The 23567-nt window shown below is 39.4% G+C and overlaps 1 protein-coding gene across 1 annotated transcript in view; it reads right to left on the minus strand.

Moving 5' to 3' along the window:
• The window catches only part of LOC122789780, a 728210-nt gene that overhangs the window by 667190 nt on the left and 37453 nt on the right, over nucleotides 1–23567 (minus strand). Inside the window, exon 4 of the mRNA XM_044057221.1 lies at nucleotides 8888–9135. Within this exon, the coding sequence (XP_043913156.1) occupies nucleotides 8888–9135 (248 nt within the window). The remainder of the gene's footprint in view (nucleotides 1–8887; nucleotides 9136–23567) is intronic.

Raw genomic sequence — 23567 nt, forward strand, 5'->3', positions numbered from 1 at the left:
ACATTTCCACTACTTTTAAGGAAGAAAGTTTCCAGCAAAGGTTGGACAGTATGTTCACTCAAGTGCTCGCTTATGGTGATAAGCTACAGCAATTGAAAACACGTAAATTGCATAGGGATCATAATGACTTTGCTAATAATAATGTATTTTCTTGGCCTAAATACAATGAAAATAGGAACAAAGAACATGCTGTTCCTTTTATAGACATGAGTTCCAGTCAAGGACTCTCCATTAACCAGAGCTATGCCTCAACAGTATTGAATGTAAGTTCCACCTTAAGTGAAACAGCTGCTACATCGACGTTACCTTCGGCGTCCCCTTCCTTGATGCATATTCATAACAACATTATCAGAGACACTCCTCCTTGTAATCAGCAAGCGCTGGTTCAGAAAGATGAACATTTGCGAGGAGCCAAACCAAAAGTTAAACATGGCAACATTGAAGGTTTTTTACCTCTTCCGCTGAAATTTCGGCGGAACTTTCAAAGCAGGTCAAGAAGCAGAGGTCGCACCAAAAGGAAGTTTTCAGGGGAAGAAACGGACTCGCAAAACAGAAATCGGAGAAAGGAACAACAGACTTAGTGTTTAATCTATCTAAACGGATTCTTACAGAAACGGACTATGCCCTATTGAATAAGGGTTTATCCTTTATTCCTGCCCAGGTTAGTAACATAAGTGAACTCCTTACTGACCTGCGGCTGTTTGTACGTAAAATTAATCTAAGATGTATGTTTAACAACAAAACACAGTATAATGTTTGTAATCAAGATTGCATTGAGAAGTTTAGAAAGAAAAGCGTTTTTACACCTACATTAACACCTGTTACTGAATGCTTTATTAAAGCCTGTGAAGGTGATTTCTATAGCTATTTTAATAACACCAGGAAAACTAATCTATATGCTAATTTGTCTCACGCTGAATGGGAATCTCTCTATGCTTTACAGCAAGATGAAGGAATTTCTGTTAGACCTGCAGATAAAGGGGGTGGGGTGGTAATCCTAGATAACATTGCTTATAATACTTCTATGCTCACTATGCTGAATGAAACAGACACTTATAAAGAGATCTGTGAAAGTGATCTTACAAAAATTATTTTTTCTGTACACCAAGAACTTTATGACTTCCTGATATGTAGGCAGGTAGATCAAGAATTATATAATTATTTGTTAATAGAACAACCCAAGATTCCCTACATAAAAGGATTACCTAAGATACATAAAGGGGTAATCCCACCACCTTTAAGACCTATAGTAGTGGGGGAAGGGTGGGTCACTGAGACGATGTCTGTTTTCATTGAGAAAAAACTTAGACCTATTATTAATGAGATAGGCTCAATTCTGAAAGATACCTATGAGTTATTAGAAGTCTTGGATAATCTTGAAGATGGTATTTCTGGAGAAACTATTCTCATTACTATGGATATGAAGAATTTATTCACATCCATTCCCAATGGCTATGGTTCTGAAGCGATTAGAAGTATTTTACTTAAATATGATTGTTATAACAATAATGAGAAAATTCTGTTGAATGCCATCTTGGACCTTATACTAAACAACAATGTGTTTAGATATGACAAGAAGCTATATTTACAACAATGGGGGGTGGCCATGGGCACCCCCTGTGCAAATAGCTATGCAAACCTTGTCGTATATTACTGGGAATGCATGCATTTGTTTAAACATACCTATTTTAAGAAGGTACTTACATATAAAAGATTCGTAGATGATATACTTATTCTATGGAATGGAACCATACATGAGTTCCTGACTATGGTAGATGACTTAGAAAAGACGACTTCATTTTTTAGGTTTACATTTGAACATTCATTATACAACATAGATTTTTTAGATATAACCATCACCAAGAATGAATACGGAAAATTGGACCATACCATCTACAGGAAATCGTGTTGGAAGAACAACTTATTAGAATTCACTAGTATGCACCCCAGACACATATTCCAGAACATTGTTAAAGGTCAAATTTTGAGGGTCAACAAATTGTGTAACAAACAAGAAGATAGAGATAAAGAGATAGACAAGTTAAATAATATGTTTAGAGAGAGAAATTATAATGAACATTTAATACAACAGGCTAAAGCATCAGTAGTGGGTACCCCCACCCCCTCTGAATCTAACAAGGCATATTGCGAAACCCACGTTTTTTCTAAGATATCAAAAGAAGCTATACCTTTTTTGACTAGATATACTAGTGACAATGGTAATGTCACAGGTATTATTCGGAAAAATTGGGGTATATTGCTAACTAATAGTGAGATAAAGAACATGGTGGGAATAAAACCCAGATTTCTATATACAAATAGCAAGAACCTTAAGAGGTTATTATGCATAGAGAAATCAGGATGTCAGATGAGTAGAGCTGACACTAGGTCACAGAGAATTTTAGTAGAGGAATCATGTCACAGGCAGAAAACAGGAACTTTTCCATGTAATCGATGCAATATGTGTGCATACATTTCGAAAGAAATAGGGTTTACACATCCTGAATTAAATATTAATTTTGAACCTAGGTTTAGAGCTACTTGCACCAGCTCTAACTTGATCTATTTGGCTAATTGTTTGAACTGCGATGCATTCTACATTGGGATGACCACGAGGCCCCTAAAGGAACGCATCTATAATCATATTCATGACATTAAAAAGAAAGATCCAAAAAGCGCCTTAAGTAAACACATCTTGAATAACTCAGAACATAGTTTTAACTTTAGGACACTGCAGTTGATACATCCCAATGGCAGGGAAGGTGATACTTTCAATGATCTTGAAAATGTAGAGCTACAATGGATCTTAAAATTTAAAGCGCACCATACTCCAGGTCTTAATCAGTATGTGAGTCTTAGATCAGTCCTTAAGAAAAGAAGTCTGAAATAATAGCTTGTTCTTTCTCTTCATGCATTATCAGGGTTTTGTAAAATGTCTAGAGATTATATCTGAATTGTATTCTATATTTAGTTTAACCAAAAGGTTATTTGCTCTAGGAACCCCTTTCAATTGGATTCACTATTGTAGTGATAACTTAAAAAATTTTTTGCTACAATGTTTTATGAATTCTCTGTATATAGGACACTGATTATATGACAAGATATGAACTCTTATTAACATTTATTTATTATATTTAAGCATTTTTATGTATTAGGTGTTGTGTTATATACACAATTTTCATTTACATATTCATATGGTTATTATAGGTGTCTAAATTAGACAGGATATTTGAATTTTTCTAGTTTGCACCCTATACAGGGTGGCTTTAACATCAGAAAAATCTTTCTGTCTTTGAAATTTTAGACGTTGAACAATGGATTAATTTAGTATTATAATTAATTAGGATACCCGATATTGATTTAGTATTTACTTATTTCTTTTTATTTAAATAAGAAATATTATATAAATACAACAATCTATAACCTATAGTATATCCATAAGATTTTTACATTTATGAGATACTATAGATTAAATAGCTTGACATGATTATATTATTTTATATATTTTAATATAACAAGATTATATATATATATTGTGACATATGTCTCTGTAAATACAATAGATTTTTATTACTATTATTATTTTTATCTACTTTTTATATTTTTTGCATAGTCATACATATATACATACATATTTCTTTGGATGGGTATATATAGCAGATAAATAAATGAATAATATAAATAGTTCATATTTATTTCTATACATGACATCTTAATGGGTTGAAAGTTAGCATTCATAAACTCATAATTTATATGCTTAGCCATGTTTAATAATATGCTTTTATTAAATAATTTAACATCAAATAAGTACAGAGTATTTGGATCCACTGACAGATTGCTTTTACAGAATCTAACACTTCTTCTAAGGGTTATATGTATTGAGGCTTATAGCGAATGTGTTTATACTGAATGTTGCTCAATACATTTTGAATGCGTTTTTGTTCTATCACATTAACACAATATTTGAACGGATGTGAGCGACATGACGTTTCTTTATGAAGAGAATCAAAGGATTCTCACATTGTTTTTATTTACCTAGTAGTTTTTAACAAGAAATTGTCTATTTTGACTTTATGTATACATATATATTCTAGCTTGAGCATATAAAATGCCTTTTAGATTTTTTAGATGCCCTTTTCTGATATAGATTAATTATTTATTATATTTAAGCTGCTCATGTTATGGACTTTCTTAGTCAAACTATGAATATGACTAATATTTAAGTATTTATGGTTTGCTATGTTTCTATTTAAAGGTTATATTTGAAATAAATATATATATACATATGAAAAACGTTTTATAATGCAGCCACTGGTCTTGTAGTAACAGGAAGTGCATTTTCTGGGTTTTGGTAAATGATAAGAGCTGCTTTGAATGTTTAATTACACATCTTACCTAGCCAATTAGGTTATTTAATTATTGAATAATTGGCTAGAAGCACACTATATAAGAACTATCATGCCTTACTTAATTTAGATCTGAAGAAGCGTACATAGTGTACGAGAAAGCACTCATCGTTCCTGTTCTTTTTGTTATAATAAAGAAGTGTTTTATCTACTATACCATCGTGGAGTTCCTCATTCCTGTTTTCTCTACCTGAATTTTTGCATTTGGAGGTGAGGACCTTGGAGGTTTTATTGCTGGGATTGTGTTACGTATATACAAACTGTAGCATGTTAACTTGATGTAACCTTACCATGATAGGGAGGTCCTTGTGCTGAGCATTTGCAGTGGATTGCAAGAGGAGTCTGAGGGAGATCTGGGGAATGATCTCCTCAGTGAGGCTCGGGCTGACACCTTAGTGGAAGGGGTAGCAATGTCCCAGCAGCTATCTCCTACCTAGGTTCAAGAAATTCGAGCAGTGTTGCAGGAATTTGGGGACATGTTCACTGAGAAACCAGGGTGCACCCACCTGGTGCAGCACCAGGTGTATACAGGACCCCAAAAACCTATTAGGCAGGCCCCTTATAGGGTTCCTGAGAGAGTCAGACAAACCCTGAGGGAGGAGGTACAGGAGATGTTGGAATTAGGGATGATTCAAGAGTCCAAGAGTCCCTGGACCTCCCCAGTAGTGCTGGTGCCAATGAAGGATGGCAGAACCAGGTTCTGTGTGGACTACAGAAAATTAAATAGTCACACAGAGTCAGATGCTTACCCCATGCCTAGGACAGATGAGGCCCTAGAGCAGCTAGGTGGGGCTAAGTATCTTACAACCACTGATCTTACCAAGGGTTACTGGCAGGTGCCCTTGACTCCCAGTGCTAGAGAGAAGTCAGCCTTTGTGACTCCTTTTGGCTTGTATGAGTTCACAAAGATGCCCTTTTGGGATGAAGAATGCCCCAGCGACTGTCCAGAGGCTGGTAGATAATATCCTAGCAGGAGGCTTTGCCCTTGCTTACCTGGATGATATTGCCATCTACAGTAATTCCTGGCCAGAGCACCTTCAGTACGACAGGGAGGTGCTGGACAGACTACAGAGAGCAGGGTTGACCATTAAGCCAAGCAAATGTCAGGTGGGTATGGCGGAGGTCTTCTACCTAGGACCTAGAGTGGGAAGTGGGAAGATAAGGCTAGAACCTGCCAAAGTGGAAGCCATTCAGGCATGGCCTGCAACTTTTATTAAAAAGCAGGTGAGGGCATTTTTAGGAACAGCAGGGTACTACAGAAAGTTCATCCCCAGTTATAGTACCATAGCTGCTCCCCTCACAGACCTAACAAGGAAGAACAGGCCAGATAAGGACGTGTAGACCCCAGCATGTGAGCAGGCATTCCAGAAGCTTAAAGAAGCTTTGGGAGGAGCACCTGTGTTAGCTAGTCCAGATTACAGCAAACAAATTGTTGTGCGGGTGGATGCCTCAAACCATGGGGTGGGGGCTGTACTTAGCCAGATTTCTTCAGAGGGGGAAGAGCACCCAGTAGTTTATCTCAGTTGTAGGCTCCAACCCAGGGAGGAATGCTATGCAGCTGTAGAAAAGGAATGTCTAGCCATAATGTGGGCATTGCAGAAACTTCAGCCTTATCTGTATGGAAGGAAACTCACTGTTATGACAGATCACAACCCCCTAAACAGAGCCAGCCAGCAAAATACCAAGTTGCTAAGATGCAGCCTAGGGTTGCAAGCATATGATATGTCAGTGCAGCACTGCAGTGGGAGTAGCAATATCAATGCAGACGGGCTCTCAAGACAGGGAATGGGGTAGGTATACTCAGATAGACCTAACCCTCTCAAGCGGCGTTTCTCAAGGGTCACTTGAAAAACTAGCTTGAGTTCTCGAGGGGGGGGGTGTGAATACTTGTATAGAAGGGTGAAGGCTGCCAGCCTAGCCAGATAGAATTGTGTAGATAACTCTATCATTTGTAAATATGAATGCAAACTACAAGCTTGTTTGTTTAAATGAAAGAATATGTCGTGAAATGTTGAACTTAAAACAATGTGGCAACATTGCCCTCTGCTGTAAAGAAAGCTAAGTCAAGCATTTCTTGTTGGCCCTTTTTAATTAAAATTATTTCGTCACTGCCTTTGATGTTTACAATTCGGCTCTGGCCGGGCTAGATGAAGGCTTCCTGCCTATTGTTTTAAGGCTAAAGTTAATGACCAGAATTTACATGTGGAATGTACTTTATTGCTCTGAGTGTAAAAGAATGTAAATGCAGTTTCTGTCAGCCTGGGAACACCAGGAAAGTGTGACGTAGGTTTACCCCGGGAATCATATCTGTGTCACTGCTGGACAGAGGCACAACAAACTAATGGGCACAGTATTTTTTCATATAAGGGGTGGCGTAAGCCACAAAAATTTGGGCTAGGCTTATAAATGCCTTAGGGCAGATAGCCTAGTATAAACCTATGAACCTATGAACCTATGTTTTATCAGAACTCCAGTTTCAATTTAAACAGAGAGAACCTGAAGGCATTAAGCATTTTTGTCTAGATCATCCAACTTAGAGCACTCTGCCTGTTGTCTTATGTAAGTTATCTTAGACGTGTTTTCTTTTAGAGAGCTGGAAATTAGAAAGTTTAAACTAAGTGTTTTTCTGTGATGTCAGAACAGTACTACTGATTTATGTTAAGTATTTCTGTGTGATCTCTGAACTCTTGACTAGCACTGACTGTGTAGTAGAAAGTACTGTCTTGTGGTTTTAATTATTTATTATTAAATATTTTAAAACCTTTTAACTGTGGCTGGTTTTGTGTAGAGATAATTTAAGCTCTTAAGGGTACTTGCATGCCTTTGGTAAAACTGTACAAAGCCACTCTAATAGCTTTAGCTGTGGACTATACTACCAATTGGATAATAATATTGCACAGTAATAACTGGACACCCTTTTAAGGGTCTTTGAATAGCTGATAAGTATTAGCTTGATGGTGGCAATAATTACTACCATATAGTCTGGGTAAAAGGGTTACAGCTGGAGAACCTGTACCAGCCTTCCGCAGGAGTGTCTGTTGGGGTTGTATAACCTCTTATCTCAAAGTGTGTGTGTGTGTCAGCTACTTGGGCAGGGACACAAAGCACAGGTTGGACAGAGATGGTGCAGGAGATTTTAGCTTGTCCAACTGGCCGAGATCTGGACTCTATAGCTGTACCAGTGGGAAGTCTTATTGGGGACCTGGGGAGCAAGGGAGAGAACAGCTCCAGACTGTCTGTGATCTCTGTGTGCTCTTAAGGGAAATTGCAATTTACTGTGTGTATTTGTTATCCTTTCCTCTCATATGAGATGCCCTCTCTGGTGTAGTGGTGAGGATTGAGACTCCTTGATTACTGGACCAGGGCATGGGTGTCACAGTGACAATCTCTCTTCATCACCAAATTCAATCTCCAGAAAAGCATCTGAGTTTTTAAAAGAAGTGCTTATATGCAGGACTCTTCCCAGGAAAAACAAACTGCTCAGTCAAGCTTCTCCACAAAAGCAATGCAAAACAAACTAGTGTAAGTACCAGTGAGCTAGAAACCACTGCCAGAACTCATAAAACTGCAAAGGTATAAGCAGCCTTCTCATAATCAAACCTACTGACTACCGATGTCTTTAGCAATAGCAGTAATCCTTCATATAAATGGTACTTTGTCTGCAGTGTCAGTGGCTCAACAGAAAGCACACGTAGCACACATGCCTTCGGTGCTAGCAGATCATAAGACAGGGGGATGTAGCCCCCCACCCCAGGTGCTTAGATTAACTTTCCAGTAGTGACACTGCAGTGGAGCATGGGGGTGTTGTACTCCTGAGTGTGCCATGCTCTGGGCGAGGTGTTAAACTGAGGTCCCATTGCTGGGGGCAGCACAGGTAGATGTAAAAGATCCCATGGCACTTATAAAAAAAGTATGTGATTTTCCTCAGTGCCATAGCCAAATTTCTCCTAGTCAGTATGAATACTTCGCTGGGTCTCCCCTGAGACCACTGATCTAGTGGAACTAATCCAGTCAACAAAAGCATAACTAAAATAAATAAAAAACTACCAGGCTATCTCAGCCATGTACCTTGTCTGTGGCTAGATCAAGAAATAGCAGAGTTCCTGGTAGTTAGTGGTTAGGATTCTGAACTCTAACTGCCATGGCCCTGATTAAATTCCTGGTCAGAGAAGCTTCAATGCCATTTTACCCCAGTAATTTATTTACTGGAACCAGGCTAAAAAAGGGAGGAGAGTCAATATCATGTAATGAGCAGTATAAATAATGATGTAAAAGTGAACCCATGAACTCCTGCATAAGGTGACTACAAATATATGCTGCAGATTAATCTATGTTTAGTCTGCTCCCATACAGTGTTTTGTTGTACTGATAAAAAAGTAACTTCAGGCACATTTACAACTTTTGGGGTGAGCTTATTCAAAATATACAACTTCTACCGGCATTTCCATAATCAGAGCTCAGCAAAGCTAGCAACAGCTTACCTCATGTAACTCCAGGATCGTCAACTGGCTATCTCTGTTCTGCACCAGAATCCCAGTTTGCTTCAGGTCAATGAGAAGTAGCAAGACTGAGAGGTAAATGGTCTGGAACATCCGCTCTGCCAAGGGGAGACTAACATCTACCTTTCCTTTCAGAATCGTTTTAATGGCTGTCAAGTTTGCACCTTGTGGTGTGGAACTCCTAGAAAGAGGCTGATTGTTTTCTATACTCTCTTTCTCCTCAAATTTAGCTGTAGAGTCCAAAAAAAGTCAGTATGTTATGGTTTCTTATGTGTTCTGCAAATTACTAAAAAGACATTGCACGATACTTACATATAACAAAAAAAAAAAAAAAAAAAAAACTAAGCACGCATGTTCATACACATCTCAATATGCAATGCATGCTTACAGTGAAATGTTACCCTAAATTGCATGATATTATCAAATGCATGTCATTATATATTGTACAGCATCATCCCATAGTCATTGTTTCCTTATCCTATGCTATTGTGACATACTAAAAACCTCTGGACATGGTACAAAACTCCTACAGCATCATCACTTCCTTTTCCTATGCTAAGGTGACATAGTACAACCTCTAGATATGTGACATGGTACAAAACTCCTACAGCAACATCGCTTCCTTATCCTACGCTAAGGTGACATACTAAAACCTCTGGACATGTGACATGGTACAAAACTCCTACAGCATCATCACTTCCTTTTCCTGTGCTAAGGTGACATAGTACAACCTCTAGATATGTGACATGGTACAAAACTCCTACAGCAACATCGCTTCCTTATCCTACGCTAAGGTGACATACTAAAACCTCTGGACATGTGACATGGTACAAAACTCCTACAGCATCATCACTTCCTTTTCCTATGCTAAGGTGACATAGTACAACCTCTAGATATGTGACATGGTACAAAACTCCTACAGCAACATCGCTTCCTTATCCTACGCTAAGGTGACATACTAAAACCTCTGGACATGTGACATGGTACAAAACTCCTACAGTGTCATCCCATAGTCATCGCTTCCTTATTCTACGCTAATGTGACATACTAAAACCTCTGGGCATGTGACATGGTATAAAACTCCTACAGCATCATCCTGTAGGCATCGCTTCCTTATCCTACACTAATGTGACATACTAAAACCTCTGGACATGTGACATGGTACAAAACTCCTACAGTGTCATCCCATAGTCATCGCTTCCTTATTCTACGCTAATGTGACATACTAAAACCTCTGGGCATGTGACATGGTATAAAACTCCTACAGCATCATCCCATAGTCATCGCTTCTTTATCCTACACTAAAGTGACATATTAAAACCTCTGGACATATGATATGGTATAAAACTCCTACAGCATCATCCTGTAGGCATCGCTTCCTTATCCTACGCTAATGTGACATACTAAAACCTCTGGACATGTGACATGGTATAAAACTCCTACAGCATAATTCATTGCCATCGCTTCCTTCTACTACGCTAATGTGACATGCTAAAACTTCTGGACACGGGACATGGTACAAAACTCCTACAGTGTCATCACTTCCTTTTCCTATGCTAATGTGACATAGTACAACCTCTAGACATGTGACATGGTACAAAACTCCTACAGTATCATCCTGTAGTCATTGCTTCCTTATCCTACGCTAATGTAACATGCTAAAACCTCTGAACACGTGAAATGGTACAAAATTCCTACAGCATCATCCCGTAGTCATCGCTTCCTTATCCTACACTAAAGTGACATACTAGAACCTCTGGACACGTGACATGGTACAAAACTCCTACAGCATCATCCCATAGTCATTGTTTCCTTATCCTATGCTAATGTGACATACTAAAACCTCTGGACACGTGACATGGTACAAAACTCCTACAGCGTCATTGCTTCTTTATCCTATGCTAATGTGACATACTAAAACATCTGAACATGTGACAGGGTACAAAACTCCTACAGTGTCATCCCATAGTCATCGCTTCCTTATCCTATGCTAATGTTACAAACTAAAACCTCTGGACACATGACATGGTACAAAACTCCTACAGCATCATCCCGTAGTCATCGCTTCCTTATGCTACGCTAATGTGACATAATAAAACCAATGTCCTGATACTCATTGATGACACTCACTGGCTCTTCAGGCCTGACATCTGCTTAACATTCCATGCTGTGAGTGACCCCAGACTCTTTCAATTCCTTTGCCCAAACAGAAGCGGTGATAAAGCAAACACCCAGTCTAGAGGTCTAAACCTGTAATGCCACATTACCAATACCAGCTGGTGTGACAGGAACATAACCCAACATAATCATCACTTCTGGAAAAAGATCCCTTTGATATCAAACAAAGTACTTCCTTGGCAACCTGTAAAACTAATCTGGATGATCAAATAGATTATTGCAAATTTCTACCTGGGATATATGTGTAAAATCTACTTAATGTGGGACAGTATTAATCTCCCACCAATACTGGGTGATGTGCCTGTGTTTCTTATGGCCTCCCTAGCTGTACATTTAGTATGAACCTTGTGTTTCTTGTGGCCTCCCTATATGAACCTTGTGTTTCTTGTGGCCTCCCTAGCTGTACGTTTAGTATGAACCCTGTGTTTTTGCAGCCTCTCTAGCTGTACATTTAGTATGAACCCTGTGTTTCTTGTGGCCTCCCTAGCTGTACGTTTAGTATGAACCCTGTGTTTCTTATGGCCTCCCTAGATGTGCATTTATTATGATCTCTGTGTTTCTTGTGGCCTCCCTAGCTGTACGTTTAGTATGAACCCTGTGTTTTTGCAGCCTCTCTAGCTGTACATTTAGTATGAACCCTGTGTTTCTTGTGGCCTCCCTAGCTGCACATTTAGTACAAACCCTGTGTTTCTTATGGCATCTCTCGCTGTATGTTTAGTATGAAGCTTGTGTTTCTTGTGGCCTCCCTAGCTGTACATTTGGTATGAACCCTGTGTTTCTTGTGGCCTCACCAGCTGTACATTTAGTATGAACCCTGTGTTTCTTGTGGCCTCCCTAGCTGCACATTTAGTACAAACCCTGTGTTTCTTATGGCATCTCTCGCTGTATGTTTAGTATGAAGCTTGTGTTTCTTGTGGCCTCCCTAGCTGTACATTTAGTATGAACCTTGTGTTTTTTGTTACCTCCCTAGTTGTATGGTTAGTATGAACCCTGTATTTCTTGTGGCCTTCCTAGCTATACATTTGGTATGACCCTTGTGTTTCCTGTGATCTGCCTAGCTTGTATGTTTAGTATGAATCCTGTGTTTCTTGTGGCCTCCCTAGCTTTACATTTAGTATGAACCCTGTGTTTCTTGTGGCCTCACTGGCTGTACATTTAGTATGAACCCTGTGTTTCTTGTGTCCTCCCTAGATGTACGTTTAGTATGAACCCTGTGTTCCTTATGGCCTCCCTAGCTACATGTTTAATATAAACCCTGTGTTTCTTATGGCCTCCCTAGCTGCATGTTTAATATGAACCCTGTGTTTCTTATGGCCTCCCTAGCTGCATGTTTAATATGAACCCTGTGTTTCTTATGGCCTCCCTAGCTGTAAGTTTAGTATGAACCCTGTGTTTCTTGTGGCCTCCCCAGCTGTACATTTAGTATGAACCTTGTGTTTCTTGTGGCCTCCCTAGCTATATGTTTAGTAAGACCCTTGTGTTTCTTGTGGCTTTACTAGCTGTACATTTAGTATGAACCTTGTGTTTCTTGTGGCCTCCCTAGCTATATGTTTAGTAAGACCCTTGTGTTTCTTGTGGCTTTACTAGCTGTACATTTAGTATGAACCTTGTGTTTCTTGTGGCCTCCCTAGCTATATGTTTAGTAAGACCCTTGTGTTTCTTGTGGCTTTACTAGCTGTACATTTAGTATGAACCTTGTGTTTCTTGTGGCCTCCCTAGCTATATGTTTAGTAAGACCCTTGTGTTTCTTGTGGCTTTACTAGCTGCACATTTAGTATGAACCCTGTGTTTCTTGTGGCCCCCCTAGCTGTACATTTAGTATGAACCTTGTGTTTCTTGTGGCCTCCTTAGCTGTACGTTTACTATGAACCCTGTGTTTCTTGTGGCCTCCCCTAGCTGTACGTTCAGTATGAACCCTGTGTTTCTTATGGCCTCCCTAGATGTACATTTAGTATGAACCCTGTGTTTCTTGTGGCCTCCCTAGTTGTACATTTAGTATGAACCCTGTACTTCTTATGGCCTCCCTAGATGTACATTTAGTATGAACCCTGTGATTTTTATGGCCTCCCTAGATGTACATTTAGTATGAACCCTGTGTTTCTTATGGCCTCCCTAGCTGTACATTTAGTATGAACCTAGGGACTCTATTCAAAACCAAACTGTCATAAGACAAACACTGTATCACTGCATCCTAGTATATGTTATCTGCAGCAATATTAATCCCATGAGGAAAAACAGTCTTTATGTCTAGCTCCAAGATTTATTTCATTATTCTGTCTGTTTTTTCTTCTGTGCTGAGGTGATGCCTACTTTATTGGTGATAAGAGATGGTAGTGATGCATTTAACCATATTCTGTTAAATTACTAGTTATTTCTGCATGTTGTGCAGTAATCTGATATATTTTTTAATTCTGTTACAAGTATAATAATAAAAGCAAATGCTCTTGCATTTAACTCTGCAAAATAGCTACAGACTTCTGTGCTTTCTTATGTTTTATGACTGCCCAACAAATTGAAAAACCTTCCCTAAGTCCTTTACTGTTGTAACTTTGTGGCAATATGTCTCTTCTGGTCTCACTGAAAAAGATCCCAAGCAGTGGAATCTACCCAAGCAATAAAATTAATTTAAAAATGTCAGAATCCAGTGCAATATGGAAAGAATAAACATAATGCAATATACCTGCCTTCCTTTCCATTCTCATGTCCACTACCTACTAGAAGTCATATGGCTTTAACAGCAATATTTGCTTCACCTTTTTTAACTATTTCAAATTTATAAGTATTATCACACAGACAAACACACACACACACACACACACACACACGTGTGCACATACACACACACACACACACACACACACACACACACACACACACACACACACACACACACACACACACACTCTCGTAAAACCATACATGCACATCCCTGTGGCCCTTCTTAAAGGTATGTTGCTTGGAGCTTAGTAAATTGATTTAACAAGAAGTGAGAGATAGATGACAATCCAAAAACTTTAACTGGTTCTTTTAAAAAATAAGAGAGCCCCTTATCCCAATGTTGAAAAAAATGCAACCTTCTGCATGTGCCTCGCTAAAAGCTAAAGTCTGAGAGAACTTATTCCTCACCGAAAAAGATCTCAGGTCTCATTACCCTTAGTACTCTGATACACCCAAGTCTCTGTCACTGTACTTCATGTCAAACATACTCTTAACAGGTCATCTCTGCTCAGCCTTTCACAAATAACCCAAACATCTTTAAACTCCTTCATCCAAACAGAGCCAGTGGTATAGCAAACACCCACTGTAGATACATAAACCCTGTACTACCTTATCAACAACACCAGATAGGATGCCAGGTACCTCACAAACACCCACTCTGGACACATAAACTCTGTACTACCAAATCAGCTACACCAGGTGGGATGACAGATACCTCCCCAACACCCACTCTAGATACATAAACCCCATACTACCATATCAACACCACCAGGTGGGATGACTGGTACCTCACAAACATCCACTCTAGATACATAAACTCTGTACTACCATATAAACACCAGATGGGATGAGAGCTACCTCACAGACACCCGCTCTAGATACATAAACCCTGTACTACCATATAAACAACACCAGATGGGATGAGAGCTACCTCACAGACACCCGCTCTAGATACATAAACCCTGTACTACCATATCAATAACACCAGATGGGATGAGACATACCTCACAAACACCTACTCTAGGTGCATAAACCCTGTACTACCATATCAACAACACCAGATGGGATGACAGGTACCTCACAAACACCCGCTCTAGATGCATAAACCCTGTACTACCATATCAATAACACCAGATGGGATGACAAGTACCTCACAAACACCTATTCTAGATACATAAACCCTGTACTACCATATCAACAACACCAGATGGGATGAGAGCTACCTCACAGACACCCGCTCTAGATGCATAAACCCTGTACTACCATATCAATAGCACCAGATGGGATGACGGGTACCTCACAAACTCCCACTCTAGATACATAAACCCTGTACTACCATATCAACAACACCAGATGGGATGACAGGTACCTCACAAACATCCACTCTAGATACATAAACCCTGTACTACCATATCAACAACACCAGATGGGATGGCAGGTATCTCACAAACACCCAGATTAGATACATCATAACCCATGTACTACCATATCAACAACACCAGATGGGATGACAGGTACCTCACAAACATCCACTCTAGATACATAAACCCTGTACTACCATATCAACAACACCAGATGGGATGGCAGGTATCTCACAAACACCCAGATTAGATACATCATAACCCATGTACTACCAGTATCAACAACACCAGATGGGATGACAGGTATCTCACAAACACCCGCTCTAGATACATAAACCCTGTACTACCATATCAACAACACCAGATGGGATGGCAGGTATCTCACAAACACCCAGATTAGATACATCATAACCCATGTACTACCAATATCAACAACACCAGATGGGATGACAGGTACCTCACAAACACCCACTCTAGATACATAAACCCTGTACTACCATATCAACAACACCAGATGGGATGGCAGGTACCTCACAAACACCCACTCTAGATGCATAAACCCTGTACTACCATATCAACAACACCAGATGGGATGACAGGTACCTCACAAACACCCGCTCTAGATGCATAAACCCTGTACTACCATATCAACAACACCAGATGGGATGACAGGTACCTCACAAACACCCGCTCTAGATGCATAAACCCTGTACTACCATATCAACAACACCAGATGGGATGACAGGTACCTCACAAACACCCGCTCTAGATGCATAAACCCTGTACTACCATATCAACAACACCAGATGGGATGACAGGTACCTCACAAACACCCACTCTAGATACATAAACCCTGTACTACCATATCAACAACACCAGATGGGATGACAGGTACCTCACAAACACCCGCTCTAGATGCATAAACCCAGTACTACCATATCAACAACACCAGATGGGATGACAGGTACCTCACAAACACCCGCTCTAGATACATAAACCCTGTACTACCATATGAACAACACCAGATGGGATGACAGGTACCTCACAAACACCCGCTCTAGATGCATAAACCCTGTACTACCATATCAACAACACCAGATGGGATGACAGGTACTTCACAAACACCCGCTCTAGATGCATAAACCCTGTACTACCATATCAATAACACCAGATGGGATGACAGGTACCTCACAAACACCCACTCTAGATACATAAACCCTGTATTACCATATCAACAACACTAGACAGGATGACAGGTACCTCAGAAACACCCTCTCTAAATACATAAACTCTATACTACCATATCAACGATGCCAGACAGGATGACAGGTACCTCACAAAACCCACTCTAGATACATAAACCCTACAACTACCATATCCACAATATCAGATGGGATGACAGGTATCTCACAAACACCCACATTAGATACATCATAACCCATGTACTACCAATATCAACAACACCAGATGGGATGACAGGTACCTCACAAACACCTATTCTAGATACATAAACCCTATACTGCCATATCAACAACAACAGACAGGATGACGGGTACCTCACAAACACCTACTCTAGATACATAAACCCTGTACTACCATATCAACAACACCAGATGGGATGACAGGTACCTCACAAACACCTATTCTAGGTACATAAACCCTGTACTACCATATCGACACCAGATGGGATGACAGGTACCTCACAAACACCCGCTCTAGATGCATAAACCCTGTACTACCATATCAATAGCACCAGATGGGATGACAGGTACCTCACAAACACCCACTCTAGATACATAAACCCTGTACTACCATATCAATAACACCAGATGGGATGACAGGTACCTCACAAACACCCACTCTAGATACATAAACCCTGTACTACCATATCAACAACACCAGATGGGATGACAGGTACCTCAAACACACCCGCTCTAGATGCATAAACCCTGTACTACCATATCAATAGCACCAGATGGGATGACAGGTACCTCACAAACACCCACTCTAGATACATAAACCCTGTACTACCATATCAATAACACCAGATGGGATGACAGGTACCTCACAAACACCCACTCTAGATGCATAAACCCTGTACTACCATATCAACAACACCAGATGGGATGACAGGTACCTCACAAACACCCACTCTAGATGCATAAACCCTGTACTACCATATCAATAACACCAGATGGGATGACAAGTACCTCACAAACACCTATTCTAGATACATAAACCCTGTACTACCCTATCAACAACACCAGATGGGATGAGAGCTACCTCACAGACACCCACTCTAGATGCATAAACCCTGTACTACCATATCAACAACACCAGATGGGATGACAGGTACCTCACAAACACCCGCTCTAGATGCATAAACCCTGTACTACCATATCAACAACACCAGATGGGATGACAGGTACCTCACAAACACCCGCTCTAGATGCATAAACCCTGTACTACCATATCAATAACACCAGATGGGATGAGAGCTACCTCACAGACACCTATTCTAGGTACATAAACCCTGTACTACCATATCGACACCAGATGGGATGACAGGTACCTCACAAACACCCACTCTAGATATATAAACCATGTACTACCATATCAACAACACCAGATGGAATGACAGGTACCTGACTCAATGACTCACCTGTTTCCAGAATAGACTGCCATTATCTATCAGTAAAGTACTTCCATATCAACCTTTGAAACCAGTATGCAAAACTAGACGGATAATAGCAAATTATCGCCAGGGATACATGGAGAAAGTCTAGTGTCCCATCTGTATTGGGTGAGGTAGTTGAATTTGTCAATGGTCTCCTTGGAAATAAACTTAGTAAGATGTGATGAATCTATGAACCTGGGACCAGCACCTGGAGCCAGGCCTAATTGTGGTGTTTTCCAGTGAGTGCATGATTGTATGACTGTCAGGTGATAAACATAGCCTGGATGGGCTCTGCCCAAAAAAAGCAGCACATAGCCAGTGAGTGGACCCACAATGTACAACACAAAGAGTGGGGCTGGGTGCAACATCTGTCAAGTCAGGCAATGGGAAATGGCTCATTGGACAATGAATATCACTTCACTGTTGGAGGAGGAGGCAGAGCTTGTGTGAGAGGTTGAAAGTACAAGTTAGGTATAGGTGATCTTACCTCTATGTGTGGCTCTAATTCTGAACTGAGATTTCTCCATCAGAGTAGTCATTCTCCTTCTCTGGACTTGTCCCTCAGAAAAAAGCCCTGAATAGTCATGTGGCTACACAGAAGCCACAGTTGGAGCATTCAAAGTCAAAAACCTATGTTAACTTTCCAGTAAATTAGGACAGAGGAAATGAGGACGGGTGGTAGATGGAAGAGAGGGGGTAATTTTCATGGAAGATCACAATTCGATAGAAGTAGACTGAGAGAGTCTGAGCTCCAAGGCAAAGAAGGAGCAACAGCTGGATGAGGAAGGAATCCATAAGAGGTTCAGCCACTGGTGCACAATTGTGGTTGGAAACTATAAAAGGTTCCGCCAACTGGTGCACGATTGTAGCAGAATGGATAGAATTCTGGATGCGGTTGTAAGCAGTGCAGAGGGTGTCATGGATGTCCGATTGTAGCAGAATGGATAGAATTCTGGATGTGGTTGTAAGCAGTGCAGAGGGTGTCATGGATGTCCAGTATAAGGCATCAGTAACTAACAATAATCATGTCATTGTGTGTTTTACAGCAGGGTCAAAGATAAGAATGCAAAGACAAAGACGACGGAGTGTGATTTCGGAAGACTGTTAGATGGGTGATCAAGTATGAATTAAATGACTGGGAGTAAACAAACTATGGAAATGGGTCAGGGAAGTAATACGCAGGGCTATGGACATGGGTATAAGAAAAAGAGGAACAAGAGGACAAACCTGATGTGGCAACATAGGAATACACGAGTAGCAATTACAGCAAAAGATGAGGCCTAGAAAAGAGGAAGGTAAAGCATGGGAGGGGAAGGAGGCACAGTACAAAGAAGCTGGCACAAAGGCATCAAAGGCAGTGAAAGCAGTAATGGTGTAAGGTACAAGGGAGCTGGCACAAAAGGTCATGAACAGAAACGGAGGCTTTTTAGATACACAGTAGAAAAGAGCAACAGTGACCAACCAGACCAGGCTGAGCAAAGTGTGACCAACCAGACTAGGCTGAGCAAAGAGTGACCAACCAGACCAGGCTGAGCAAAGAGTGACCAACCAGACCAGGCTGAGCAAAGACAGGTGGATGGTCACAGAAGTCAGGGAAATAAAGGGAGAGAAAGAATAAAAAAGCAAAGAAAGGGGAGGGTGATGTATTGGGAAAGAGGCAGGCAGAGTGGGGAGAACAGTGTGGAGATGGCTGGAAAAAGAGGAAGGAGGTGGACAAAGAAAGAGGAGGGTGTTATACTGGGAAAGATGCAGGCAGAAGGGGACAACAATGTGGAGATGACTGGAAAAAGATGAAGGAGGTGGACAAAGAAAGGGGAGGGTGTTATACTGGGAAAGATGCAGGCAGAAGGAGAGAACAATGTGGAGATGGCCAGAAAAAGAGGAAGGAGGTGAACAAGGTAGTGGCTGCCTTTAGGGATGACAAGGACCAGATGAGCTACTTCCCAGAGTCCTGAGGAATGTGGTCAGTGTGTTGGAAGACCCCTGATGAGGGTGATCTTCAACAGATCACTGGCTAGTGCAGAAGTTCCAGAGTATGACAGACAGCAAATTGTAGTACCCTTGTACAAAAGGGGGGACATAAAAATATGGGGAACTATAGCCTGTAAAAGCTTAACCACAATGGCAGGAAAAGTCAAGGAAAGAATCCCAAGAAGAAGGCTGGTAACAGCAACACAGGCTCATGGTCAAAAGAAGCTGCAATTCAAATACTTAGTTGTATGAATGGATTACAAGTAACACTTTGTAATAGTTCTTCTAGAAGAGAAAGACCAAACTTTATTTGTCACATAGACTTTCATCCTGAAAACAGTAGGACTTCACCAGTCCCATGTAATAACACTTACAAACTATTTAAATAGGCTAAAATCAAATTGTGTGTCAAACAGAGCTACAATTTGTTATATAAAGTAAATACAAAAAAACTGATACAGTATCTAAAACATGTCACACACAATGAACAACAAATCCATAAATATTAATGCCTAAAGAAATGCAAACATTTTTTCATTTAACCTGACAGTGTAGTAGCATTAAACAAATGTTCCATTTCTACCCTTTAAAATCCAATAAAATTACAATATCCTTACCACTGCTGTCTAAAAGTGCACAGTCTAACACATAAACAATAATTAAAACAAGTGCACACAGTAGAGTGCTTACAGACTGTGTTGTTTGCACAGTCTAACACATAAACAATAATTAAAACAAGTGCACACAGTAGAGTGCTTACAGACTGTGTTGTTTGCACAGTGTAACACATAAACAATAATTAAAACAAGTGCACACAGTAGAGTGCTTACAGACTGTGTTGTTTGCACAGTGTAACACATAAACAATAATTAAAACAAGTGCACACAGTAGAGTGCTTACAGACTGTGTTGTTTGCACAGTGTAACACAAACAATAATTAAAACAAGTGCACACAGTAGAGTGCTTACAGACTGTGTTGTTTGCACAGTGTAACACATAAACAATAATTAAAACAAGTGCACACAGTAGAGTGCTTACAAACTGTGTTGTTTGCACAGTGTAACACAAACAATAATTAAAACAAGTGCACACAGTAGAGTGCTTACAGACTGTGTTGTTTGTACAGTCTAACACATAAACAATAATTAAAACAAGTGCACACAGTAGAGTGCTTACAGACTGTGTTGTTTGCACAGTGTAACACATAAACAATAATTAAAACAAGTGCACACAGTAGAGTGCTTACAGACTGTGTTGTTTGCACAGTCTAACACATAAACAATAATTAAAACAAGTGCACACAGTAGAGTGCTTACAGACTGTGTTGTTTGCACAGTGTAACACATAAACAATAATTAAAACAAGTGCACACAGTAGAGTGCTTACAGACTGTGTTGTTTGCACAGTGTAACACATAAACAATAATTAAAACATGTGCACACAGTAGAGTGCTTACAGACTGTGTTGTTTGCACAGTGTAACACAAACAATAATTAAAACAAGTGCACACAGTAGAGTGCTTACAGACTGTGTTGTTTGCACAGTGTAACACATAAACAATAATTAAAACAAGTGCACACAGTAGAGTGCTTACAGACTGTGTTGTTTGCACAGTGTAACACAAACAATAATTAAAACAAGTGCACACAGTAGAGTGCTTACAGACTGTGTTGTTTGTACAGTCTAACACATAAACAATAATTAAAACAAGTGCACACAGTAGAGTGCTTACAGACTGTGTTGTTTGCACAGTGTAACACATAAACAATAATTAAAACAAGTGCACACAGTAGAGTGCTTACAGACTGTGTTGTTTGCACAGTCTAACACATAAACAATAATTAAAACAAGTGCACACAGTAGAGTGATTACAGACTGTGTTGTTTGCACAGTCTAACACAAACAATAATTAAAACAAGTGCACACAGTAGAGTGCTTACAGACTGTGTTGCTGTTTTACTTCTTCCTGATGACATAAATCCAAACAGCAGGTTTTCTAGCCAAAGATCCTGCACACAAAGTTGACCAAATGAAATAACTTGTCCAAATGAAATAACTTGTGACATATGCAACATTACTACCAGTACAGGTGAAAAAGTTGGGGGGACTGTAAGATTTCTGTGTTACTGAACTATAAAACAGTCTGGACAGATGGATAAAAAGCAATAGTGTGAAAAAATGTCCACAAGACTTAGTTACTGTCAACACTGTTGTATTAATCTGTGGACCCTCCTTACTCAGCTCTGGTCTGAACTTTGTTTTTTTTTTTTATTTACAAAACAAAGCTTGTCCAATAACAGCTGTTCTTACATCTTCATGGCTCTGTAATACCTTCTAATTATTAAATACAGCATCTTTTATGGCAACAAATCTAATCTTTATGTTTCAGTTATTACCATTTTTTTTCTGTTAACAGACTTAGCAAACTTAATTATCATTCTGCAAACACCACAGGTACTAGAGCAACACAGTGCTGAGAGAGGCAGGAAGCATCCAATCCACAATAGAATTGTTCTTAAAATGTTTATTTGGAAATCACAGTAGAGATAGCAGATGTAAGCACTTTCACCCAACAGGGCTTCATCAGACCATGAAAACACATAAAACAAATGATCTCTTATATACCATCCAAACTGGCAGTAAACAATAATGAATTACCTTAAAGTGACAGACATATAATTTAAGTCACCCCCATAGACAAAAAATATCTAAATACTAAAACCTAAGCACATACATACAGATGAAATACATATATATATAATATATATATATATATATGTGTGTGTGTGTGTGTGTATATATAAAACATACAAAGACATATATGTAAAATTATATGTACATTAAGGATATATACATATAAATATATGTACATAAAGGATATATACATAAAAATGTGTACCCAATAAATACATCTATGCAGTCTTACCTCAACCTTAACCCTCTTGACTTCAAAAATGGTTTAAGGGGTACTTTATCATTAAGTCCAGGAAAGAGCATTAATAGTGGACCCAATTCTAATATGATAGAGGTGCTTGCGAATCCTATTCCTAAACTTTCTATCCGTTTTGCCAACATAATAAGCATTACATGCTTCGCAAGAGGCGAGATATACAACATGATATGTATTTCAAGTTTTTGCTGATTGTATGTCTGAGCATGTTGTATATCTCGCCAAACATATCTTGGAAATGGATGATACTCACATCTTCAGGTTCAAAGTTATTGATATGATGTACCCCAATTTCAGAGGTGGGGACATTAGGAACCATACTGAGAGACAGGAAGCTAAATGGATCATTAGGCTCAGGGCTTATCAGCACCCTGGACTTAATGATAAAGTACCCCTTAAACCATTTTTGAAGTCGAGAGGGTTAAGGTTGAGGTAAGACTGTGCATAAATGTATTTATTGGGTACACATTTTTATGTATATATCCTTTATGTACATTAATTTTTATGTAGATATATATATATATATCTTTTATGTACATATATTTTTACATATATATCTTTGTACGTTTTTTATATATTTGTATTTCATCTGTATATATGTGCTTAGGTTTTAGTATTTAGATATTTTTTGTCTGTGGGGGTGACTTAATTATATGTCTGTCACTTTAAGTTCATTCATTATTGTTTCCCACCAGTTTGGACGGTATATAAGAGATCATTTGTTTTATGTGTTTTTATGGTCTGATGAAGCCCTGTTGGGTGAAAGCCCTTACCTCTTCTATCTCTACTGTGAATTCCAAATAAACA

Source organism: Protopterus annectens, chromosome 15.part0 (genome assembly GCF_019279795.1).
Source record: "Protopterus annectens isolate FY-2018-M chromosome 15.part0, PAN1.0, whole genome shotgun sequence".
Lineage (NCBI taxonomy): Eukaryota > Metazoa > Chordata > Ceratodontiformes > Protopteridae > Protopterus > Protopterus annectens.